General features: G+C 36.2%; 1 protein-coding gene across 7 annotated transcripts in view; it reads right to left on the reverse strand.

Annotated features, from left to right (window-relative positions):
- Positions 1 to 27,532, reverse strand: part of MED12L (mediator complex subunit 12L) — a 167,569-nt gene that overhangs the window by 24,677 nt on the left and 115,360 nt on the right. For 5 of the 7 annotated variants that reach the window (XM_039357963.1, XM_039357964.1, XM_039357960.1 and 2 more), the window contains 15 exons: positions 25,615 to 25,778; positions 24,490 to 24,621; positions 18,059 to 18,286; positions 13,323 to 13,464; positions 12,409 to 12,529; positions 11,261 to 11,356; positions 11,046 to 11,159; positions 9,618 to 9,814; positions 8,811 to 8,999; positions 6,588 to 6,662; positions 6,292 to 6,479; positions 5,307 to 5,468; positions 3,826 to 3,937; positions 1,745 to 1,834; positions 1,080 to 1,195 (listed from right to left, as the gene is read on the reverse strand). In XM_039357963.1, coding sequence (XP_039213897.1) covers positions 1,080 to 1,195; positions 1,745 to 1,834; positions 3,826 to 3,937; positions 5,307 to 5,468; positions 6,292 to 6,479; positions 6,588 to 6,662; positions 8,811 to 8,999; positions 9,618 to 9,814; positions 11,046 to 11,159; positions 11,261 to 11,356; positions 12,409 to 12,529; positions 13,323 to 13,464; positions 18,059 to 18,286; positions 24,490 to 24,621; positions 25,615 to 25,778 — 2,126 coding nt within the window. The remainder of the gene's footprint in view (positions 1 to 1,079; positions 1,196 to 1,744; positions 1,835 to 3,825; positions 3,938 to 5,306; positions 5,469 to 6,291; positions 6,480 to 6,587; positions 6,663 to 8,810; positions 9,000 to 9,617; positions 9,815 to 11,045; positions 11,160 to 11,260; positions 11,357 to 12,408; positions 12,530 to 13,322; positions 13,465 to 18,058; positions 18,287 to 24,489; positions 24,622 to 25,614; positions 25,779 to 27,532) is intronic. The other 2 variants (XM_039357961.1, XM_039357966.1) reach the window with 1 other exon arrangement.

Here is a 27,532-nt window from a genome sequence, read left to right on the forward strand (position 1 = left end):
TGTGCAATGAAATCATCATACAAATGCGGTATTACACACTTAGGTTCCAATTTTTAATCGTTGCAAGTTGTCCGTTGGCAACTAGACACAGAGATGCCAAACTGATGACCTTAATCATAAAGGGACCTTGGAGGTTTTCTAGTCCAATCCTATACCATTTCAGATAGGTAATTGTCCAATCTTCTCTTAAAAACCTCCAGTGATGAAGCACCTACAACTTCTGAAGGCAAGCTGTTCCACTAGTTAATTGTCTTTATGTTAGGAAGTTTCTCCTTAATTCCAGGTTGATTCACTCCTTGATTGGTTTCCATCCATTGCCCTCTAGTGCTTTGGAGAATAATTTGACCCCCTCTTCTTTGTGGCAGCCCCTCAAATACTGGAATACTGCTATCATATCATCACTAGTCCTTCTTTTCTCTAGACTGGCCATATCCAATTCCTGCAACTATTCTTCATATGTTTTTGTCTCCACGCTCTTAACATAAGTCCCACACTTTTAAACTTGACTTGCAATGTCACATGCAGGAATATAAGGACAGAATTTATGTTTTAAAAAGGAAAGGCATCTGAAACTGTTATTCTCAAAGAGAAAAACCATGTAACACCATAAACTTTATGCAATATTTCAAATAAGATTGTGGAGTAATATGTGTCTTCCACACTCTATTTTATTCTATTTGTAAATGTTGAGGAGCAGTCAAGCCTACGTTGTCAATACAAGCATTACCATATTTACCTTGTTCTAATGGAGAAAAACAGTTACCAACACTAGCCAGCCCTCATTCATATCCTTGACTGAATTCAAGGTACTAAAGTTACCTTTAATTTAAGAAATGCCATGGTTAGAACTTGAAGAATTTTCTTTTAAAATTACTTTAGAAGAAAAATACAATTAGAACCATTATTATTTATTTATTAAATTTATATGCTGCACAGAGTCACTTGATAGTGAGATGAGTGACATATAAATTTAATAAATAAATAAATATTTCCATTTATGCAATGGCAATTTTAGCTTTACAAATAATATTGTTAGTCAAAGTACTAGAAGCCATAATAGATAATATGCAGTAGAGTACACAAACTTATTGGTTTGCATGTCAACTGTCCCTGATGTTATTATTTGAAGGAGTAGAAGTGCCCAGTCTGTGGTCCATTGAGGACTTCTTTGCACTGTATCAAACATTCCACCCACCTAGAATTGAAACATTGAAAAAGATAAAAAAGGTAAATCAAATGTACTTTGCAATCTTTATTTTCTAACCATTCTTTACGAGTAAACATGCACTGGAAATGTTTTAGATTGTAATATTGCATTGTGTATGAGTTCCTAGCAGCTTAGGAATTAGAAATTAATATATGATAAAGACTTTTTTGTTGTTGTTTGCTTGGACTTTTTGTCATCCCCGGTAAGGAAGCTGTAGGAACTGTTTTCACTTTTTCTGCAAAACATTATTGTTTGATTTCTGTCCAGCTATTTTCTGATGTTTGATTTAGCATATTGTTTTTTTAACTGTCATCCTTGTTTAATCTTATATTTGTGATGCAAAATTAATATTAGAAAAAAATAAAGAAATAAATAATGCTAAATTGTAAGACAATACAGTATTTAGAGAGGAGAAGGAACAATAATAAAATTAAGAAACCTTATAAGCCTCTTTCTGCTTCTATGAGAAAAGGCACAAAATTATCCTAAATAATAACTAAATATACCCTTGAATAAGTAAATATTCCCCTTTCTTACCAAATTAAGACGGAGTTGTAATGCTTCATGCATCATTTGTCTTGCTTTAACATCATCTTGGTATCGTTCTTCCCTCCAGTTGCTTAATATCTAGGAAGGAAAATATGATTTGCACTTTCTATGAATATTTACCTAGTCCTGTATAACATTTTATGTCTTTTTAATATGTTATAGGGCAGTGGTGGCGAACCTATGGCACGGGTGGCAGAGGTGGCATTCAGAGCCCTCTCTGTGGGCACGCGTGCTGTCGCCCCAGTCCTAGGCCTTCAGCTGGGTTTTATAAAACCTTTTCGCTTTAGGCCTCCACCACCGTGTGCGAAAAAAAAAAAAGGTTTCATCAGTCAATTTCAACTTCTTGCGGGAAAAAAAAAATCTTGCAAAGTTGGAATTATTGATTGAACTTTTTAGTCCCATGCAGTCTGCCGTTACCACTGCAGCCACGCCCACCCAATGGGCCACACCCAGCCAATGGGTCATACCCAGCCAATGGCCACACCCACCCGGCACCCGACGATGCATAAGTGGGTTTTGGGTTGCAGTTTGGGCACTCGGTCTCTAAAAGGTTCGCCATCGCTGTTATAGGGTTTCCAGTTGAGCAGTGGGTTGGACTAGAAGACTTCCAAGGTCCCTTCTAATTCTGTTATTTTACTGCACGCTTCTCTTCTTATGTGAGCACTGTTGTATTTCTGCTTGCTTTATTTATTCTGTCTCTTCCCTTTAAACAGAATGTTACACATACGTAAAATTATAGTATCATTTTATTGTAATGTTTATTTGGAAATTCTTCAAAGCAAGCTATTCTCAGTTAAAAGAATAATTAAGTTAAAAGAATAATAATATTTTCAGCAAGATTTCAGAAGATTTCAGAATTGCTTCCTTTCTAAGGTGGGACTAGAACTCATGGTCTCCTGATTTGTGCCTAAGGTGGGACTAGAACTCATGGTCTCCTGATTTCTAACCCAGGGTCTTAACCATTATACCAAACTGGCTCTCTTCTAGTAATATCTACATAAAATTCTCATATTAATAAGACAAATAGTAAATATGCTTTCTAGATAATACAAGCTTTTTTTGGGAACTGGCTGATAATATCTTTCCACTTGCCCTATCCATATAGAGGTAGTCCTCGCGTTTTGACCATAATGGAGTGTGCATATTATGGTCATGAGTCATAATACTGATAACTTTACTATGTAACTTTTTTGTGGTAGTCATTAAATGAATGTAACAATCATAAATGCAAATGCCGCAGTTAGTAAACAAATCTTTGCTGAAAACTGGAAATGCTGGGTTTTTACAAAACCAGCGTAAAACATGGTCATATGATTGTGGCATTTTGCAAATGGGTGTAAATGTGGCTATGTTGCCAAGCATCCAAAATGTGGCCATTGACAATGTAGACAACCATAGGAACTTTGGATCTGGATAATAAGTCTCCTTTTTCAGACAGGACCTAAGTCAAGGATTTATAGACAATACTTTGAAAGCGGGATTGGTTAAATTTTGATGCACTGTTTTTTTCTTACACAATATTCAAAATTAATACCTGCTCCAAATAAAAGGAGTAGTTAATTCTAGTACCTCATTTACTTTAATGTGTAGGCCAGACCCTAATAGATAGTTGCATAGTTGCTGGGCAGGACTCCAGTGGAAATTGTGTCTTAGTGCCTCAAAAACCAAATCTCCTTGCCATATAAGCTTCATTAGTACAGTTGTTATAGAAGATTACAATGAAAAATTAAATATCTCACTAAGTTCATATAAAGTCACTTGAATTTTATATTATTCCTATAAAATAACTGGGAGGCCGTACTGAAATGGGACAAAACTACTACTATAACTCAGGTAATGGGTTATTATTGGTCTGGTGACTATTTCTATTTCTGAGAAATTCAGCATGTTTTGTAGAATACTAAAAATCGTGAAGGAAATCAGATAAACAAGATTTATAAATGAATTACTTTCACTGATTTTGCCACAAATGGCACGAATGTAGTTTCAGATATGATTTACCATCTGCCTCAATCCATTACTTTAATTGGTCTTTAACAGATGCAGAGCACAGAATTGTCTGTTTTTACCTGATTAATTTGATTTTGTAGAGATGTTAGAAGCCCTTCACGCTGTTCATCCTGTCCCTTGAGACACGTGAGTACCAAAGACAGGAATGGTTGCTGACTCAGAAGAGACATACTTTAAAGAAGCAGAGTGGACACTGAATTAGATGTGTCTTTCTGATACTTCCTCTCCCCAAATCCTTCCTTCCCCTTTTCAGTGTTTCTCTAAAAAGATTTCTTTACAAACTCTCATCACTATTTTAAAACCACAAAATTGTTTCTGCCTTTACTCATGCACGTGACCAGAATGAAGTGTCAAATAGATTATATGGTCCAGGAAAAGAGACCTTCCTTTATGAATCATTCTGTGAGGCAGATGGGCAGTTTGTAAATGTGATTGATAAATAGATAGATAGAAAAATAGATAGATAGATAGATAGATAGATAGATAGATAGATAGATAGATAGATAGATAGATAAATAAAATGTTATAAAAGTCAAAAGCGTCTTCAAAACAATGATAACTTTTTCAGAAATAAGCAGTTTTTGAGAATAATAATTTATAGTACATATTTCCACTACTGAAATCGTATTTCTAAAATTTTCTGCAGTGATATATAAATCAATTTATATAGGATTCTTGAGAATAGCAAGCACAAAACTACTTGTTTTGGCAAATGATTTAATATTGCCTAATAATGAGAGATGAGAGATGTGTGACACTTTTTTCTCATGAAATATAAGCATTTCAAGACAAGTCAGCTCATCCTATCAGAGATAAGGAAAAGAAGTATAAGATTCTTGTTTTCTCTGTTCTTCTATTTTGTATTTTACTTTTATGGTGAAAAAAATAGTATGCAATTTCTGAGATTATTTAGTTACCAAGCAACTCAAAAACATTTAGCAAGGAGCACTTTCTCATCTTTGTAACAAAGTATTATTTAATTTTTTCTGATAATTAGTTCAAGAAAAAATAATACTAATTAATAGCATAAATTTAATTTTTAAATGTGAAATTTGATGTGGATGATAACAGAAAAGAAAGGAAATTCCACCAACTTTCCACCTATAATATGAATTAGTGGAATATTTTTCATTAAAAGACATCTTAGTATGTCATGATTTACCAGACTCCTAGGTACAATTCTAATATTAACTTTAAAAAGAAAAGCATGTTTGTGATAAGTAGATCTACGATAAAAGTAGTTAGCTTCATGTGCAAATTAAGAACAAAATGAGTTACTTCTTTTCTTAATCTTCGGGATAAATATTTTAGTTTAGTTTTCAAAAAACAATATTTCTAGGTAACAAGTAGACCTTATTTTATTTAAGAATTTACTGTGTTCATTTTCTTAAAAATAAATATGCCACACAGTTGGGTTTTCCCCCCAAAACAATATCTGGTTTCTACTGGTTTCTTTAAAGAAAGCTCAAATTCTATGCTTTGTTGTTGCAGAAGAGATTACTGGTTTAAAATACAGCCATAATTTTCCAGTATCTTCTACCTCTTCTGTTTTTGCCTGTCTCTCTCCTTCTTAGAACATGATCCCAAGTGCTGGCCTTTCTCTAGTTCTTCTCCAGCTGCTTTCAAGACTCGACCTTGAACAGACGTTGGCAGCTTTGCAATCAGGGGAGCCACTAACCAGACACCTTGTCTTTCAGAAGAGCTAAAGACATGAAACAAATAAGATTTTTGAACAGAATATTAATATATGCTATGTATGCAGCTTTATGCTTCAGAAGGAAAGGCAAGATATATATTGGGGAAAATAGTAAAAATTTACAACTAATTTTTGAATTGTAAGCTGCCCAGAGGCATTGATGAGATGGGTGGCTATAGAAATTGAATGAATGAATGAATGAATGAATGAATGAATGAATGAATGGTTTAAATTCAGTTTGACAATTATATAGAATTTCTGATCTGACACTCCGAATGTTGTCCGCTTAGGTAGAAATTTCCTATTTCTTCCAATTAAGGATGCACTTGTTAGAAATGAAAAATAAAGAAATTATATCTCAACTTAAACCAATAATTATTTTCCATAAAGTTAAAAAATAATAGAGTTCACTGAGAATCAAGTCTAATTTGCAGCTTAGGTTCTTTTAAAATAAAATTTTCTTAATTTCAACAACCTATTTTATTTTTAAATCAGAGAAACATTATTAAATTCTTAATTCATTGAATCAAAGTATTTATTTAACCTGCAGCTAACACTGTGTTTATCCTCTTTAGTGTGTATTTAGTAAACGATCAAGAGAATGAAGAAATTCTTGCATGCCCAGGTACTCCTTGGAGGCAATAGTTTTTGCATGCAAAAGAAATTAGTATTCCATGAAGTTTTCTGGTTCAGCACACTATATTTCTCAGAGGGAAAAACCCACAATTATTCAGCAGCAGCCTTTGTGAGTAGATCCCTCTCAAGTGTTTCTGTTTTTAAAAAAAGTGTACATAATTTCCTCATTACCAATTCTGATTGATTACATTACCTTAGGAATGTCTTTTTACAGTTCTGCCTTGTGATATGTGTGTCAGCATTTCCAAGAGAGTTTGGATTGAAGAGGCCTATACCAGAGTTAGAGTTATTGTTTAGATCAGCAGATTGCTGAAACACTTCAATTGTCGCCTTTGCAATATTATCCAACAAGCTGTTCATTTCAGCCACAGACCCAGAACCCTACAGTAAAACATAAGTAAACTAGCACATTCATGGTATGTTTGCTCATACACTATGTTATTTTGTAAAGGTACATGATTAATTAAAAAGAAAGCAAGAAATACTCACAGGTTCCTTCAGACACTGTTTAATCATTAGTTGAAGTTCCAGCCATGACTGTCTAAGAATCCACTGGTCTATATTCTGAATCAAAAAATGGAGGAGAATTTTGTTCTTCATAACATTTCTAAAATTATTATTCTCATCAATAAGTTGATATATGGTTTTATTATGTCACATGAAATATTTTGTTATAGATGTATATTAGATATAGCTAATTTTGTTAATTCCTGCTGGTGGAATTCTGTGGGTGGATTAAATTGAGAAAACAGGGCTAGAGAAGGGAAATATGACCTTATAGCAATATACATTTGATCAAAGTTTGTCTTCCATTCAAATCTAGTTTAACAATGGGAATGCCATCTGTACATATGCTTTTGAGTTTCTATGTTCAAATGCAGGACTTTGTATTTCTTGCTGTGAAAATTCAACTTGCTAGTTTCTTCTGATTGTTTCAATCTTTTATCCTCTTGAGTTGTATAATTTTCTCAAAATGATGTTTCTCTTCCCACCCGCACCCATCTCTGCATTCCCTGCAGATGTGATAATCTTATTTTCTGTTTCTTCATCCAATAGAATAGAATAGAATAGAATAGAATAATCTTTATTGTCATTGTATAACTCACAACAAAATTAAGTGCTGTCCACAGTGCACACTACACACAAGTAAAAACCACAAATAAGAACATACATTATATACATACATCCTTCACATTCTATTCACCATTGCACTGCCCCTAATATTGCACTTCAGTGTTGCAGTATACAGTGGTATTTAATATGGTTACAGCTCTGGATATTTTTCAGCCTATTTGTCTTTATTATTCCGTATCATCTGCCAGGTGGTAATAGTTCAAAAAAAGAATGTCCGAGATGAGTCTTTAAGAATATTTTGAGCTTTCCTAAGACAATGGGAACTGTACAGTTCGTTCAGGGAGGGAAGAAAGGGCAGCCAATAATCCTCTGGGCAATAGTAATGAATCTCTGGAGTGCTTTCCTATCTGCTATTGTGCAGCAAGCAAACCACACACAAATGCAATGGGTAAAAATGCTCTCTATCGAGCAATGGTAGAAGGTCACCAGCAGTTTTTCATTCAGTTGTTGTTTCCTGAGAAGTCTCAAGAAATACAGTATAATCTCTGTTGGGCCTTCTTAACCAATGCTATAACATGAGCACTCCAGGTCAGTGCTCCTTTATGGTAACACCCAGAAACCTAAAGCTTGCCACCTGCTTCACACAGTCTCTGCTGATGATCAGGGGCTGAATGTCTGATTTATTCCTCCTGTAATCTACTATAAGCTCCTTGGTCTTAGTTGTGTTGAGAACCAAATTATTGTCTCTGCACCACAAGAGCAACCGCTCCGCTTCATCCTGTTAGGCTGTCTCATCCTCCTTGGAGATAAGCCCCACCACTTATATATAAATATGTTGAATAGCACTGGGCCTAAAAGAGAGCCTTGTAGTATGCCACTCAACGTATTTTTCCAGCTTGATCCAGGATGCATTGGAGAAAAATTGTAGGCCATATTACATGAATAAAAAAATGGATCATCACAACAATGATGCTGTCCTTCTCTCCCCAAAAGCAATAGAAATATTATAACAGGTTATATCTAGAATATAGTGTATAGTTCTGAGCACCCAAATTTTAGCGAAGATACTGACAAACTTAATTGCATCCAAAAAACAACAATCAAAAAGATTGTCCTACAATTGTCCTAAATACAAGAAGTATTTAAATAGGGGCCAGACCATGATGGTCAGAAAGTCTGTATTACCATAGCAGATTCCCAGACTGAGGCAATTTGGCTAATTCTCCAAGGTCCCTTTCAACCCTTCCATTCTGTGAATCAATTATTTCACCTTTATAATTGCACACAGTTTCTATTTAACAACTCCTGGTGGTTAGAATGCAGTATTGCAAGCTAACTCTGTCCACAGCCTGGAGTTTGATCCTGATGGGCTCAAGGTCCTTCCGAGGTTGGTAAAGTGAGGACACAGATTATTGGGGGCAATATGCTGACTCTGTAAACCACTTAGAGAGGGCTGTAAAGCATTATGAAGCAGTATATAAGTCTAAGTGTAAATGCTATGAATAATTATGAAACAATAATCCAAGTGTTCACTTCATTTAGAAAAAAGGTAAGCAACAATAATGCAACAAAAAAGCAAATCAAACACAAACTTCTTTCTTATCTAAGCTAAAATAAATTCATTTTAAATGTGGTTACCTGAAGAATGCGCTTGATGTGTTGTCTCTGAGGATTGTCTCCTTCCAAACATTCTTTAATACTGTGAGGGTAACAGATAAGCTGCAACAATTTCTGTGCTTGTTTGTTGGAGAGAACTGGATCCAGGATAAGATCTTTGTCAGTACATAGCCTCTCAGGTTCTTTTAAGCAGTGTTCCCCCACCCATTCCTACCAAAAGAATTTGGTGGAGAATAAGCATCAGTACAAAAGTCAAAGCCAAACTTAACTGTGTATGGAGTTCATACTGGATATTACTTCTTTATGGCAAAAAATGAGTCTAACTTCATCTTGCATTGTAACTTCAGTACTTATACTGAAGAACTGACTTGAACACAAATATAGTAGTCATTTCCACTATATACATGGTTTGAAATAATTTTGAATAAAATATGATTTTTCAGTGTTGTAGTTATTGCATCTAATATATTCATATCTCACCTTTCTTTGCAAGAGTTAAAATGCATACATCATGGCATTATATCATCATAATACTCTTAGCCCCAGTTTAGGCTATAAAACAGAGACTGGTCATGGCTGAATAGAGATTGGAAACCAATTGTCTTTGGTCCTACTCCAACAGTTACTCCACATTGATCCTATTCACATTTATTAGAATATACTGGCAAGAGTAACTGCTTCAATTCCACATGGAGACACAGACCAATGCACAACACAAAAAGCCTGCAGTCACCAACTTTCACAATCCCTGGAGTATGGCAACAATGTTACCTTTGCAAAATTATGTCTATGTACACAATAATAAAGGAAAACGAAGACCAGTGTTACCTGCTGACAAATGCTTCTTAGTACATATCTAGCATATTCACTGAGAGTAGCAGTTTCTATGGAAATGGCTTTTCCATACAAAGTCTTTGAAGTAGCTTCCCATATCTCATCATCATTTAGATCTTCCAGTAATCTTTGTACTGAGTAATCTGAATTTTTCAAGGAGGGAATATTGTTGCTTCCAATTTCAGCATCTCCTATATTGTAGGAATAGTTAAAAAGATGAAAAGGTTTATTAGTCCTTTAATATAGTTTGGCTTTCACCTAAGTGCCCTCTTAATTTGTTTTTGCTTAATGCTACTTCCAGTTTTAGAAGTTGTTGGTATATTATTTCTATTCTTTTAGAAAAGTTAGTCTAATAAACATTTCTTCAATTATGTATGCTATAGTATGATATAATTTGCCTGGTCCCTAGAGTTCTTACAGATATATAAGATAAACATTTTTAAATTTTATCTTAAAGCAAATAAGAAACAATGCCCTACAACACCAAAATTATGTACTTTAATAAGCAAACACATTAAAAGTGAATTTATATTACTAGAGAGGAAAAATACTGATTGGTAAACATGTTATTTAGCTATTAATTTTACATCTGTCTTTTTTTCTAGGAGCTTAAATGTAAATGGAGGATACCCCTTTGTTTTTAGCCAGTACAATAACTTAATTCTTAGGTTGAGCTAAGAGGTAGGGATTGGCCCAAAGCCAACACTGATATCTGTGGGCAAGTGGGGCTTCAACTTGGTCTCCATTGGGCTGTGTCAAGCGCAAAGGATCAGGACCATAACTCCTCTTCCCAGTTCTGCCTGCTCTTCCCCTACAGCCTACCCAATAGTTTAACCATACTTTCCAGATCATCTTATACAGTATCCTATACTAGCTCCCATTTGTACTTTTATTAATCTATGATTCATCCTGGAAGATGTTTCTGACACCATGATTCATTTCCTAGAAAAGTTTCAAGTTTATAATTTATCAGGTTTTCAGTAAATGTCTGAATGTATATGTGGGAGTAAATCTCATTGCATGTCCAAACAACTAGACACAAAGACAGTTTTTCCCCCATGCCATTACTCTGCTAAATACCTAATTCCCATAGCACTGTCTCCCTATGTAGTAGGGCTGTATTAGTATCATCCTTCTCATCTTTCCTATTACCTTCTCCTATTGGTATCTTATAATTTATCAGTTTATTGTTTGTATATACACTGAGAGTTTATGTACACTGAGAGCTTATGTTTGTATGTACACTGTATGTATATATGTACACTGTATATTTGTATGTACACTCAGAGCTTATGCACCGGAGATAACATTCTTGTGTGTCTAACCACACTTGGCCAATAAAGAATTCTCTATCCCTCTGAGGACCATATGCCTAGCTTCAAAGTAAACATGTACATGAAGAACTTTAAAGCATGATCATACCAAGCATAAGAATTGCTTTCAAAACAGCAAATACTGCTCCCACTTCTATGCTGTTGTGAGCAGCACTTAAAAGGCGGCGATCACAAGATGATCGAATTCCTGGGAAACATTTTTCTGTGTAAAAAGAGAACAATATTCTTTAGGAATACTGATTTCTGTTTCAGTGGCACAAAAACTATTGTACTTAAGAGAGGAAATGAATTTGGAGTTCTTACCACTTGACAAAAGGGAGATCTTGGGTGTTTGGAAGAGATGTAGAAGAAGCCGGCAAGTCATTCTTGCCCCTGGCTCAGCATCTGGATCCCCACAAGCTAAGAAAAGGGTACCACTTTATCATTATATCATAGAAAAATAAATTGTCATCTTTAGTGCCATCTGAAAAAAATCTTGAAACTAATTTTAAACATTGGAATAAAACAAAAATAAAAAATAAGGCTTTCACATATCAGTGCTGAGGAAATTCTTACTATATCAAATATTCCGCAAAATAAAGTTTTTTTATAAAGACTTTTTTATAAATATATTTTAATTCTGTTTTGTTATCTATTTTTTCTAGTTTAACATTTCACCTTTATATAAAATAAGAAAAGATTTAAGCTATTATTTAACACAGGGGTTCCCAACCCCCGGTCATGGACCAACACCAGCCCGTGGGATGCTAAAAACTGAGCCGCACAAACAAACAGGGCCCCATCTGTGGGATGCAGGTAGCATGTGAAACCAAGCCGCCTCCAGTCCATGGAAAAAAACTCTTTTCATGGAATCGGTCCCTGGTGCCCAAAAGATTGGGGGGGGGGCACTGATTTAACATGTTGAATCTATTTTGAAGATTTGATAGATACTGACAATTTATGAAGAAAAATGAGAAATGTGAAATACATGATTGAAAAAAAATTGTAAAAACACACAAATTTTGGATGTACGAGGAAAGATTATGGGAAATAACAATGGGAAAACTGGAAAATACAGAATAGATATTTAAAAAGCTAAATATGAATTTGTGTGAGACTCTAAGAAGTGGTTTCAAGTAAACATAATGCAAGATGTAAGATCATATGAATTTATAAAAATTCAAAGGTAACAATACCATGAGTGTGAAACTAACAGTTCAGTTAGTTTCAGTTATACACTGTAACAAAGTCCAAAGCAAAATTAATATTTGACGGCAGAAATAGGAAATCACAGATAAAATGGTAATAAAAATACATGTTCAATTTATAAATGCAAAAAAGATAAAATGCTTTGCTTTCTAGGCCAAAGAGATAGTTAGTGGGCAAATAGGTTATTCTACAAACAATCTTAGCAAATCTTTCTCCCAAAGAAGTGGGGAGTCTTACTGTTTTAATACACCTCGAAATCTTACCTGCTGTAAGTAAAGAAGGAAGAGCTACGTGTTGAACTACATCCTCAAGGAAAAAACATTGACGAGCTATCAGTATTGCAACAAAGGTAGCCAATGAATCATGGAATGACAGATCACTCACCTTAAAAGAAAAAGAAAAAAAGAAAAAGAAAAACCCAGGGTCAATATTTCTGTTGGGTAATTTGCTAGTAGAAAAACATTGTATTTTTTACATAGATCTAATTATGTAGAAGTATGGTTTTCTATTTCTTTCTATTGATTGATCTACCCTTCCCTGATTCTGTGCCATAATATATCAGTTGCTGGTTTTTAACTTTCTATGATCCCAGCAAGTCAGCGGTCTGAAAATGTGAAGTCACCATTGCTGTACAGAGGTAATACAATTCAAGGCAAAAGTAACAGTGTTTAGTAGCTAAGGTCATAATTAACAAAACAGATAGATATATCCAGCTGCCACCAGACTATGCTTGTTCTACTGCACTTTATTATAATATTGTGCAAGACAAGATACCTTGATTCAGTTACCTTGCCAATAGGGAATTATTCCCCAAACCAGGAGAATAAAGGTATTGATAAAATGCTACCCTAATTTCATGGGCATAATTCAGTGTTAACAGTTTTACAGAGAAAAGTCCTTGGGTTTCAATGAACAGTTGCAGGTTTCTCAAACTATTGCTTTCCTTTATGCTCAACTATCAGGTAGAATCTCTCCTGAAATCTCTTGTGAAACCAGTGGAAAACACAAAACACTGTAGGAACAACTCATGTAAATTAACAACTAGTATTTGTGTTATGTATAAGAAGTATAATATCAAAGAATTATATGCCTTTTTTATTATGCAGGAAAGCTACAAATATTCACCATGCAAAACAAAAATCAGACTTATTATTTTAATTGCATTTTTTGCACTTACATCCACACTGCAGAGAAGATCATTAAATCCCCAGACATGATTTGAAGAACAGCAAAGGGCTTTCAAGACTCCTAACCACTCTGAACTTAGCACTGTACAGCAAGCAGTTAACTCTGCACACAAGTTGGCAATATCATTAATTCTAGGAGACAAAAATAAATTTAAAAAACCATGCTAACAAAGTAAAAAGTAACAGTTTAATGGCAATCAAATATTTGCCATATCAGTGGTCTGCAACCAAACACATTTATTTTTTTATTAATATATTTATATAAAATAAACATGGAGAGGAGAAGAGAAAAATAAATATGCTTGGGTCAATGTAAAATATAAGGAGTTAAAATATATGATTTAAATTAATTCTGGGTATAAGCTATTTAAAAAGTCTTCTTAAAATATCATCACCCAATTATCAAATAGATGGATTATTTAATAATTTTCAGAGTTAGAAGAATTAGTCCTCTGTCTGAAATTCAAGAGACTGCAACATTGCTGGACAATCTGATGTCTTATAATAGCTATACCACAGTACCTTACAGGAAGATACATGAACTTTAAGTGAAAATGCAATTTCTAATATCTGGGGTATATCAATTTCTTAGCAGCATGCTAAGACAAAGTTTTATTTTAATTTATTGTTGGTTGAATGACTTATAGTGATTGGTTTCATATATCAAGTTAAGCCATAAGACATGCTAGGTTCCTTCCTTATGGTTAGCTAAAGCACACAAAGCACATTAGTATTTAGAATTTATGGACCTAATCAATGATAGAATTGTTGGAAAGTTTTGCATCATCAAGGACATTCTCCATGCATGATTTTCCTTCAAAAAGATATGAGCAGGGGAGGAGAAAAGATCCTGACCCCCAACCGGACCAACCCTGAAACAGCTAATGGAGTAACGTATGACAGAATGCAAATTAGCAATGGAAAGAGGATAGGTGCTGATGTGGGGCGTGTACTTGGGACTCAACTCGATCAGCTGGGGCCGATGACACGCTCCAGGAGCCGGAAACAGGCATTAAACAACTGTATATAAGACTTCCCCCGGCGTTTGCCTTTTAATCCTGACGATGTCAAATGTATTTGACGAAAGCTTGGTGGATTAAATTCTATTTTTGATAGATATTCTCTTGGTGATCATTATTTTGACAATATATATATATATATATATAAAAAAGCAAATGTATCATATTATACTATAACAGTAGCATGATTACAACATTCAGAATTTGGAAGAAGGATTGTTAAAACTATTACTTATTTATTTGGTAGATTTAGAACCCATTTGACTCCAGAATAATTCTGTGCAGCTTACATGTAAAATAGGAAAACAAAACAACCTAAAGTGTTTTCTGGTGAGACCGGTCTATCAGGGCAACCTGGTCTACCCCAAATATGGGATGGAACACACTGCTTCCACTTTCACCTTTCAGTTCCAATCCAGGAGCCTTCGCAGGCAATCACTTCTGTGACAGACTATTTCTGTGTTAAATTTAAATTTACTGGCAAAGAATTAAAGGGAGACTAGTATAGCTATTTCGAGCTATTTAGCTCTCATCAGCTAGTTTGAATCTCAGAAGGGTATGGTTGCTGATGAGAGCTAAATAGCTTGAAATAGCTATACTAGTCTCCTTTTAATTCTTTGTCAGTAAATTTAAATTTAACAAAAGAACCTAAACATCTGGACAAACTGTAGAACCAACCAGCCAGAGCTTCACAAACATCCTATTCTAAGTCCTGGGAGAAGCCAGGTTTTTAAAAACTTGTGGAACACCACCAGTAGAGTGGGATATAAACACCTCTCAGGGAAAATATCATTCTAGAAAGTAATAGTAGTAATAGTAGTAAAGTTGGAAGGGACCTTGGAGGTCATCTAGTCCAACCCCCTGCTCGGGCAGGAAACCCTAAACCATTTCGGACAAATGGCTGTCCAGTCTCTTCTTAAAAACTTCCAGTGTTGGAGCATATACTGCTTCTGGAGGCAAGCTGTTCCACTGATTAATTGTTCTCACTGTCAGGAAGTTTCTCCTTAGTTCTAGGTTGCTTCTCTCCTTGATTAGTTTCCACCCATTGCTTCTTGTCCTGCCTTCAGGTGCTTTGGAAAATAGCTTAATTCCCTCTTTTTTATGGCAGCCCCTGAGATATTGGAATACTGCTATCATGTCCCCCCTTGTCCTTCTCTTCGTTAAACTAGACATACCCAATTCTAGCAACCGTTCCTTATATGTTTTAGCCTCCAGTCCCCTAATCATCTTTGTTTGCTCTTCTCTGTACTCTTTCTAGAGTCTCAACATCTTTTTTACATCGTGGTGACCAAAACTGGATGCAGTATTCCAAGTGTGGCCTTACCAAGGCATTGTAAAGTGGTATTAATACTTCACGTGATCTTGATTCTATCCTCTGTTAATGCAGCCTAGCACTGTGTTGGCCTTTTTGGCAGCTGCAGCACACGGCTGGCTCATATTTAGGTGATTGTCTACTAGGACTCCGAGGTCCCTCTCACAGTTACTACTATTGAGCATGGTGCCACCTATGCTGTTCTTGTGCATTTTGTTTTTCTTGCCTAAATGTAGAACCTTGCTTTTTTCACCATTGAATTTCATTTTGTTAGTTAGTGCCCAGTGTTCAAGTCTGTCCAGATCCTTCTGTATCTGAAGCCTGTCTTCTGGAGTGTTGGCTATTCCTGCCAGCTTGGTGTCATCTGCAAATTTGATGAGTTCCCCATCTATCCCTTCATCCAAATCGTTGATGAAGATGTTGAAGAGTACTGGGCCCAGAACAGAGCCCTGGGGCACCCCACTACACACTTCCCTCCATATAGTTGCAGTTCCATTGAGGACCACTCGCTGAGTACGGCCGGTCAGCCAGCTACGGATCCATCTGGTGGTGGTTCTGTCTACCCCACATTTTTCTATCTTGTCAAGTAGTAGGTTGTGATCTACTTTATCAAATGCCTTACTGAAGTCCAAGTAAATTATGTCCACAGCAGTCCTCTGATCCACTAATTTTGTCACTTGGTCAAAGAATGCAGTATGATTTGTCTGGCATGATCTGTTTTTGACAAACCCATGTTGGCTTTTAGTAATGACTTTGTTTGCCTCTAGGTGTTCGTTGATTCGTTGTTTGATTATCTTTTCCAGGATCTTCCCAGGTATTGATGGCAGACACCATGACAGAAAAGTCATACCTTCTAGTCCCCAATAAATGGCATCACTTAATTGAGGGAACCGAAGCGTACCAAATGGGCAGAGACCACAGGAGATATCCTGGATCTATGCTTTGAAGGACTTTATGGGTGATAAACACACTCTGAACTCTACTCAGAAGCTGTTGGCAACCAGTTAACTATTGGAATAGTGTCACATGGATGTCTGCCTGCACTGCATCATTCTGACCCAGCTGCAGCTAAGTAGTCTTCAAGGACAGCCCCATTGCAGTGCATTACAACAGCTTAATTGTGAAATGGCTAGGCCATGAATAACCAACTATCAGGACCTACTGATTCAAAAATAGGCCCAACTAGCAGACCAAATGAAGCTGAAGTTGTGCAAAGATCTTCTTAGCCTCCTTGTCATTGAAATAGAAGCTGTGAGTCCAATATAGTCCCTAGATTCTGCAGCAATGTTGAATGGGTGAAGGGGAACCCCATCCAAGAATAAAGATGGAAAATCCCTAATCCAGGGACCAAAAATCCACAGCAACCTGTCCTTGGCAGGACTAAGTCTAAATCTGTTCTTCTCCATCCAGAGCTGCAAAATTTGGCACTGGGACAAAGCATTAGAGCATCACCTGAGTTGCCTGGAGTTCAACTGTACATACACATATTGATGATACCAGAACCCACACTGACTGATGGTCTCACCCAATTGTTTCATGTAGTTATTGAACAAAAAGGAACAGAGCCCTGGGGCACTCCACCAAGAAAAGCTGTCAGCCCTTTGGGGTGCTCCAGACAATAGGCACAAACTATGAGTACTAAGAATACATTTATTATAACTTACACTAATAGAACATTGCAAGTACTTCTTCTTCTTTTACTTTTACTTTCCAGAAAATTAGATCTCTAGGGTCCCTTCTGTGACTTTTCACACTCCCCTCTTCCTTCTGTGGGCTGAGATACATTTTGCATGATAGTTGTACAGGCTGCAGCACTTCCTCCTGTTTCCTAAGGTCATCTCACATACCATTACAGGAGCCAAGGGCATGATCTACTGTATTCTCCCTCCATTGTCAACACTGACTGAACTCAGCCTCTGAGAAAGGAGAGAACCACCAAAGCACAGTGCTTCAACTACCAAACCCTGCAGCTGGTCCTGCCAATGAGGTGCAATCTCTTAGCCCAATCAGTCTGCTTCCATCATTTTTTAATCTTTGAAATAAAATTTATAGGATTGAATTCTTATGCCAAAATTATTCATGTCCAATTTTGTTCTTGCTATAATCTTATAGGAAGTATTGTTAGCACATCTTATAATGATAGAGATTAGGGAAGAAGCCCACGGCAGGAAAACCTGCTGTAAGAGACTAAGTGAAGTACAAGAGCAAGATGGCAGGTTATGATACATGCCCCACTTCTTGTATGCACAAATGCAATGACAAATGAAAGAAACACATCTAGTTTTGCATAGCTGTATCTATCTCTCCTCTTTTGATCTCATTGCAGACCCCAATGGGTACAGTGCTTGCAAAATTTGCCTAAATAAGAAGCTTTATGTTTGCAAAATAGCCTTACCTGTCTTCATCTTGATGGCCCATGCAGACATTCATTAGTGCATTACACACAAAGCTATAGCGACTTGGTGCATTGTCACTCAGAATCTTGCCCAACATTGAATATTTAAGGTTGCAAAGAGAGGGATTCTCAATAAAATCCAACATGAATTCAGGATCCCATAACAAATTGGAATTTGAAGGTTGAACATTGCTATATATAGTCTGCTTTACCTTTGAACAGGCACTACTAAAAAAAGAAAAGAAACAGAAAAAATTAAGCAAGTAAAACAATTTCATACAAAACAAACTTATACAGCTAATTAGAATTGTGTACAATTTACTTTGCAACGCTTGCTCTTAAAGCATTGTACCTATAAAATAACCGTGAAGAACTGAAACTCCAGTTTTCAAAGAGATCAGAAAATACATAGTTGAATCAGCCGAAACTGCATGACTGAAAAGATGCAGTATATCATTGGTCCCCAATCTTTCCAGCTCCATGGTCCAACAGCAGGTGGGAAGGGGATGGTTTCCTGCACATGTTATTTGCACGAATGGAGATTCACACACTGGCCCACCGCTTGCGTGACCCTCTTCTCAATAGATCACTGATTGGTACCAGTCCACAGACAGGGGGTTGAGGACACCTGCAGTATATTTTCTACCAAAAATGAATAATAATGGGTCTCAAAACCAAGTAAATCCTGGGCAATTCTTGAGTGAGGGATTAAGATGTTGCAGCACAACAAGGGAAAAATGTAAGAAGATTTTTAAACAGCAAGTTCAAAAGCAGGAAAGAACATATATATGACCCATGCTAATTTAGGACAAAATCCAGAGCAAATGTACCTAAATCAAGTGGCAAAGAATTGTATGACTACATAGCTGGGGTATGATTCAATACATGAAGTTGACTATCTACTTTGTATCCTCTATGAGAAACATCTTGGACATTGTTATGCTAGAAAAAAGAGGAGCAGCAAATACAGTCAAAATCCTGCTGCAGATGTTTTGGAAAGAGAGTGGAGATTTCCCCATGCCAGATATATATTGGGGGAGCCACATCAGCATTAACGGAATTAACAGAATAAGTAAGAGAAAGAATCTCAAATGAACATTCAACCCCTGGATAATTAAAATACCCCTTGAAGTCTTTTACAGATCCTACTTAACATCTGGCAATTCCCGAAATGTTCTTGATTAAATATTTATTCTGAAGGCAGCTGTATGATACAAAGTGCATTCTAAATGGGGTGACATTATTCCGATGCTTATAAACACATATCAATCTTTTTATTTATTTTTTCAAACTTTTATTTTTTCTGCCCTAGTCTACAACACACTTTTTGAAAGCAGGCTGATTAATAGCGTCTGTGATTCCAAAACATCAGTGCTGTGATGCTAAAGAATATAAAATAATGGTACAAATCTCATTCCAGAACTCAGAAGGAAACTTATCCATTACTCTGTGTATACTATGCAAAACAGAACTCTCACAGTACTGAAATACTTGTATGTGGCAGCGATGCAAAGAGACAGTTTTAAAACATTAATGACTTGAAACAGGTATACAAATCTCCTCTATAAGCACAGAGAATGTTTCTCAGTCACTAGAAAAGGGAAGTTGATCCATATGTACACACATATAGAACACCATTTACACTATTCCCTTTTAGGATTTTAAGATTACTAACATTAAGTAGAGCAGTAAGATAAAAAAATTAAAGGTATGGGATAAGACAAATCTAGCTAAACTTATTTCATATTAACACCTTCCAAGGTTATTTATCTTTGTGAATCATCCATACACTGCTTCATATATTGATTTTTATTTTTGTAACTTTTTATCCATCTCTTTTTGAGGATTTTATTATCTCAATCCTTGGTCTTCCCCTTTCTCTTCACCTTCATATGTCTTAAGGTGGTGCGCCCCATTCTTAAGGGGCTGTCCTTGGACCCCACTATTTTGGGAAAAAAACTCAATCTAGTCTCTAACCTTCTCTTTTTATGGAAGACTGTTGGGAGAGAAATTGGTTTCAGATATAGAGAGACCTGGATGAATAATATGAACCCTTTTAAATATGGTTCAGGCTAGGGTATCATATGAAGAGAGCACTGTTTATGCTTGTGGATGGCCTTTGGAGGGCTTGGGATGGGCACAGTGCAACTGTTCTGGATCTCTTAGCAGCTTTCAGTACCATCAATCATGGTATCTTTCTGGACTGACTATAAAAAATGGGTGTCAAAGGCCCTTTTCTGCAGAGGTTCTCATCCTGCCTCTGTGGCCACTACTAATTGGTAGGAGGAGGAACCAGCTCTAAGTCTGTACAATGTAGGTTGCCTTAGGCTTTGGGCTTCTTGTTAATATGAAATTGCTCAGTAAGGCCATACAACAGCACAGAGTGAGGTATAATCAGTATGCAGATGATACCTAGTTATATATGTCTACTACTGGCAGGGCAAATGACACCATTTCAGGGTTAATCCAGTGCCTGGAGGCGGTGGGGGTCTTGATCAAGAGAGACTGGCTCTGACTCAACTCTAATAATAGAAAATGGTTTTGGGTTTAGCTATTGGGCCAGTTGACATGTTATCTTTGATTCTCAATGGGATAGCTGGTGCATAATCTGACATCTATGGAGGGTGGAGGATTTCACACATATACAGTATGTCTTGCGCACCAACTGCATCCATTCCTAGATAATCACAAGTCTTTTTCACATTCATATTCCAATGCATGATAATGGAATTGTTTAAATTGTCAAGTACAGATGCATCCTTCACATATATGTAAAAAGTCAGACTACTATTCTATAAGCAAATTGGATCAACACTTTAACTTTTCTCCAGATATAGCATCAAAACTTGTAGTCTTTTCAACATACAACAATTCTGACTTGCTTTTCATCATTTTTTGTGGAGAGGGGGAGACACTAATATTTATAACATTTGTCTCAATTCCTATAATTTACAAAACCCAACTAAGCAACAGAGAAAGGAACAGGAAAGATCCGAGAATCACTATTGTACATTCATTAAATTTCAGGGCTGGTTATCTTTCAGAGTAGAATATAGGAGGTACCACTAATGCATGGTAATAATGATGGAAGATGAAGAAAGGAAATATTGGCCAAGTTATATAAAAACTTGGGAGAGGAACATTTAATTCCATTTCATGCCACAAAATAATTTGGGACTATAGTGTTGATTGTGACTTTGAAGCTGTACTCAGAATCAATTCTGCCCTGAATAAATCATATTTTGTCCCTTTAGAATATTTAGAACTATAAGAAGTGAATAATAATCAAGAGACCCATAGAAAATACCTTCCACACATTTTTAGTGCTTCTTTTTTAAAGCAATAGGAAAAACTCATCACTTGGTTTCTCAATACATGCAAACTTTTAGGAAATACTTTGAAGTTTCCTTTAAGCAACCTGTGCATAGTGGAAGATTTAAGAAATTTGCAGAAGTATTATTCAACACAGCAGACCAGGCACTATTAGATAATGCTTGGCTTTTCATCATATAACCAGAAGCTTTAGAAAATGTAGATAATATAACTCATTTCCAAAATGAGGGTATTTTTAAAGGAACCTTGGTCAAAATGGATAATATATAAGAAGTGACAGAATTTTAACTTCTGAATTGTATAGAAATTTCATATGCTGCATGGAAAATAGAGGTAAGAACTTCATTTGAAAAGTTTTATTAGATCATCTGATTCCACATTTTAAAAAAATGTAAAATGTTACTTTGACCTGTAAATTGTAAGTTTATTGGAAAAGCTAATCTGTGTGATACAGCAAAAACAACATATCTGCTCTCTTCTGATACATTGATATATTGTGAGGATTTTTTTAAAAAAGTACTTTCATAGGAAATTAAAACTTCAGAGCAGAATAATCAAAAGTTTTATAATTAAATTGTCAGCTAATGGAAATAAAACTATGTAAATTGAAATCAGTAAGGTTGAGGTGACTTTAGTTATTTTAAAAAAGTAAGATTGACTTGTCTTACTGTGGTGAAGAGACAGAAAGTAAAAAGAAGCAAGGTGTATTTCATATTCTCTTTTTGAGAAATGAATTATTTTATGTGGAATGGTTACATATTAATATTAGAATAGCTATACATTTAAGTATGGAAAAATATCTAGGAGGAATCTGTCCTCTTTGTAAATCTATTAGAAAACAGAACAAAGATGAAGTAAAATATTAACTGAAATCAATTATGATACTGTGCAATCCTTTTCTTTAACAATGTAGTGTGTTTTATACTACAGTTTCCTTCTCCAAATTGCTCATGTACACAGGATTGACAATTCATAATAAGAAAATTGCCTCTAAATCTGTGGAGCTGAAATCCTAAGAAATCCAGTGGGCAGCTTTGGGGGGAAAGTTTCAAGTCCAAGAAAATATGTTTAAAATATTAAACAGAAAATTCCAAAATTTTATCTCTAAGATTTTTTTAAAAAAAATTATTTACTGCTTTCTTTTAACTGTAAGGTCAACTGATAATCAAGGATGGAATAAAAAAAATCCATAGCAGAACACCAGAACAGGTGTATCAAATGCCAGACAGAACTATTTCTGTCAGTTGATCCAATGAAAAAGTGTACAAAAGAGATGGTTTGCATCCATCAAAGAAAGGGACTGAACTACTTGGCAATAAATTCACAGATTTTCTGGAGAAATATTTAAGGCAGAATATCAGTAAATAGCTCAAGCCTGCAAAGATGAAGTGAGGAAAACTAAGTCTCAAAATGAACTAAGACTTGCAATAAAAGTCAAAAATAACAAAAAAAAAGCTTCTTTCAACATGTAAAAAACAAGAAAAAATTAAGGAAATGATTGGTCCATTAGTGGGAGAAAGTGGCAAGAAGGTGACAAGCAACAGGGAGAAAGCAGAACTACTAAACTCATTTTTTGCATCCGTATTTCCACAAAGGGAAAAAAACAGTCCAACCTATCAAAAACAGTACCGTAAAAAACAGATTAGAAACACAAGTTAAGATAGGCAAAAAAAAAATGTAAGTGAACACCTGTCCACCCTAGATGAGTTCAAATCACCAGGACCAGATGGACTACACTCCAAGGTTCTGAAGTAACTGGCAGATATGATCTTAGAACCACTGAACTATATCTTTCAAAGATCCTGGAGCATTGGGGAACTACCAGAGGACTGGAAAAGACCTGAAGTAGTTCCTATCTTCAAAAAAAGGAGAAAAAATGGATGCAGGAAACTACAGACCTATCAGCCTGACCTCAACTCCTGGGAAGATCTTGGAAAAGATAATCAAGCAACAAAACAGCGAACACCCAGAGGCAAACAAAGTCATTACCAAAAGCCAACATGGGTTTGTCAAAAACAGACAAATCTTATTGCATTCTTTGACTAGGTGACAAAATTAGTAGACAAGAGGAATGCTGTGGATATAATTTATTTGGACTTCAGTAAGGCATTTGACGAAGTAGACCACAACCTACTACTGGATAAGTTAGAAAAATGGGTTAGACAGCATCACCACCAGATGGATTCGTAGCTGGCGGACCAGCCGTACTCAGTGTGTGGTCCTCAATAGAACTGGATCTACATGGAGGAAAGTGTGTAGTGGGGTGCCCCAGGGCTCTGTTCTGGGCCCAGTGCTCTTCAATATCTTCATCAATGATTTGGATGAGGGGATAGATGGGAAACTCATCAGATTTGCAGATGACACCAAGCTGGCAGGAATAGCCAACACTCCAGAAGATAGGCTTAAGATACAGAAGGATCTTGACAGACTGGAACATTGAGCGCTATCTAATAAAATGAAATTCAATGGTGAAAAAAGTAAGATTTTACATTTAGGCAAGAAAAACCAAATGCACAGGTATAGTATAGGTGTACCTTGCTCAATAGTAGCAACTGCGAGAGGGAAGTATGATTAAAAGCTATTAAGGAATGGGGATAAATTTCCTCAGTTCATAGTTTAACATGCATTTAATCAATTTACTATTACTAAATAGCAATAATCAGAATTAGTCTTTACTATGGGGGGGAGTCATATGGGTGTTTTCTCCCTTCCTTCAAGTTTGTAACTCTTTTAAAGCTAATTTTAAGTTAACCTGTTTTTATGTTAAATTAATTCTGTGCATAAACAGAACATGCATACAAAATATACGTATTAGGAAAATACATATAAAAATGTCTTAGAAAGACTGGGTAAATATAAAAAAATGTTAGTAATAGGAAATTGTAACTGAAAACATATAAACATTTCATGTAGAAGTGCCTATGTAAGTCAAAATGAAAGCATGTATATCTGCAGTTAAATGATATTTTCTATACTTTGTAATTATTCAGATGTGTTGGGATTGATTTTATTAATTCCAATTCTGAAAGGTATCAGACTGGTGAACGATTATTGCATTAGTTGAAATATAAAGCAAAGTATAAGTAGTTACTACTAACCTGAAAAGATCTCCAAATTTGCTTCTAAGATGGCTACAGGACCCATAGAGATCATACAAATAGGCTAAAATACATCTTTCAGGGGAAGAGCATTCTGATGGATTGACAACATGTTTGATCACACCACATAATCTATAGGAAGATAAATTCATTATTAAAAATTAGAAGTCAGTCACAGTATTGCCCTTTCACATGATTTAAAACTATACGATCGAATTATATGGTCTTAAAAGCTATTCTGGGTTTCTAAGACAAGGAATAATATTTATTTATATTTAATTCTAGAAATACAGTTGTGTACAAACTAAATGAAGAATCTGCAACTAATGTACCTGGCACTATCTGTGACCCTCTACTGTAAAGCCTTCCAAAGGTTGCCAGCAAATTATAAATGTAAATGTGATGACAAGGAAAATAATCAGGGGCACATGAAATAATAAAATTAAATGTATATAATTACTTAATTATTATTTATTCAACTTTAGATTTATCTTGGCTTGCTGGAACTTAAGTTTAAAGCTAGATACAACCTTAGCCTAAAATAAGGTTCTGTATACCCATCCTGGATCTATCTATACTATAGACAATTTGATACTCTCTAAGACCTAAGAGCTGATATGCAAGTCAATCAATCTCACAAAACCATAAAACACAATGCCTCTTCAATAAATTTAGTTAACACTAATCTAGTGGTAAAAAGAATATTTGTATATATTTTTTATTTTAAGACTAATAAAGTAATAAAAATAACATGTATAGAATAACAAAAAAAAAAGAATTCAACTACATAAAACCAAGAATTCATACATGTGCAGATGTATTCTGTCCAATACATTGTAAATGTATTTATTAAATTAGAATTCAGATCTTCCTTCTCGGATTACTGCCTATCTTTGAAGAAGTTATTAGCCGAGAGATAAGGCTACTTCAGGCACTTTAACATCTATTAGATTGGGAAAATAATGAGTATTTGCATTTCAAGTTCTATTAAGTTTCTGCCTTTCTGATTACATGATGGTGTAAATTTCCCACCAAACTCTCTAATAATGCTGCATCCAAATTACAAACTGAACCTACTAATGTTAGAAAACTAAGATGTGTCTGAAAAACATTACCACTACAAACCCTTCAAAAACCTGAGCAGTTTGATCTGGATTCAAAATGAGGCAAGGATGATAATGCCTTAGCACAGCTACAATGCAAACACACAGTCCGGTTGTGTAATTTCCTGCCAGGCTGGATGACTTCAGTAGTAGTTCAGCTTCCACCACACTCAGCTCATTCAGCAGCTAAAATAAAAGGTTAAATATCACTTTAGGATTCCTCTCTAAATCTAAATGCTACAGAGTTGCATTGTAGTTGTTTATCATTGCTGAACTATTTAAGTAGATATAGAGTGGTTTCACATAGCCAAAAATCTGGTTTCCTAATCAAATCCTAATCAAAAGATACTGAGTGTACAATAATTTGATCAAATCCACTAAATGAAGTGTCCTGGCCTTCTTTTACATATAGTTGTATCCATAGTTTATTTAGAATATTACCTCAACCAAGAACAACAAAAACTTAATTATTGATCTAAATGGCATGTTCAAGAAACCATTCATGTAACATGGATTTTTATGGATCTATATTATTAATAATTCTAGATCAGTGGTTTTCAACCTTCCTAATGCCGTGACCCTTTAATACAGTTTCTCAAGTTGTGGTGACACCCAACCTCCCATCCAGCTGGCCGGGGGGGTATCAAAAACTTGACCAAAAAAAAAGAGGAAAAAATGGGACAGTATAGGTAGTCTTCGACTTACAACAATTTGCTTAGTGACTGTTAGAAGTTACAACAGCACTGAAAAAGCAAATTATGATCATTTTTCACACTTATGATTGTTGCAGCATCCCCAGGGTCATATGATTTACATTCGGATGCTTGACAACTGATTCATACTTATGACATTCACAGTGTCCCAGGGTCACGTGATCAATGGCCAGGGGACATGGCCAGCTGATCACTCAGGTTGCAGAGTGCCTGTGGGGGGGAATCTGTGGGTCTCTGGGATGGGACTGGGGTGGGTGCCTGCCTTCCTTCCCTCCCCTTGTCCCTTCCTTCCTTCTTTTCTTCCTTTCCTTCACCTCCCTTAGTCTCTTCCTCCTTCCCTCCATCTCTCCCATTGTCCCTTCCTTCCTTCTTTCCTTCCTTTCCTTCACCTCCCTTAGTCTCTTCCTCCTTCCCTCCCTCTCTCCCATTGTCCCTTCCTTCCTTCTTTCCTTCCTTTCCTTCACTTCCTTCTTAGTCTCTTCCTCCTTCCCTCCCTCTCTCCTACTGTCCCTTCCTTCCTTCCCTTCCTTCCTTCCTTTCCTTCACCTCCTTCTTAGTTTCTTCCTTCTTCCCACCCTCTCCCATTGTCCCTTTTCTTCCTTTCCTTCCCCTCCTAGTCTCTTCCTCCTTCCCTCCCTCTCTCCCATTGTCCCTTCCTCCCTCCCTCCCTCCCTTCCTTCCTTTCCTTCACCTCCTGCTTAGTCTCTTCCTCCTTCCCTCCCTCTTTCCCATTGTCCCTTCCTTCCTTCTTTCCTTCCTTTCCTTCACCTCCTTCTTAGTCTCTTCCTCTTTCCCTCCCTCTCTCCCATTGTCCCTTCCTTCTTTCCTTCCTTCCTTCCCTCTTTGTCCCTTCCTTCCTTCCTTCCTTCCCTTCCATTGTTCCTTCCTTCCCTCTCTCATTGTTCCTTACTTCCCTCCCTCTTCGTCCCTTCCTTCCTCCTCTCCTCTGTGCCCAGGAAGGGACAAGGGGAGGGGGATAGGCTGCCAGAGTGGCTGGGGGCTTTCCTGCCGGCAAACCTGCCTATGCATAGGCAGAGACAGAGGAGAGCTCCGCCCAGCTCACTTGCTCAGCTTCGCCAAAAGACATGCCGCTTGCTAAGTTAGCAGAAGCTCCAGGATCAGCGCTGGGCTACAGCTGATTTGTGCTTCTGCTAAATTAGCAAGCAGCATGTTTTCTAGCAAAGCTCAAGCAAATTTGCTGGGCAGGAACCAAGGAGAGCAGCTATA

Source organism: Crotalus tigris, unplaced genomic scaffold, assembly GCF_016545835.1.
Source record: "Crotalus tigris isolate CLP2741 ecotype Arizona unplaced genomic scaffold, ASM1654583v1 scf7180000018970.2248101, whole genome shotgun sequence".
Taxonomy (NCBI): Eukaryota; Metazoa; Chordata; class Lepidosauria; order Squamata; family Viperidae; genus Crotalus; species Crotalus tigris.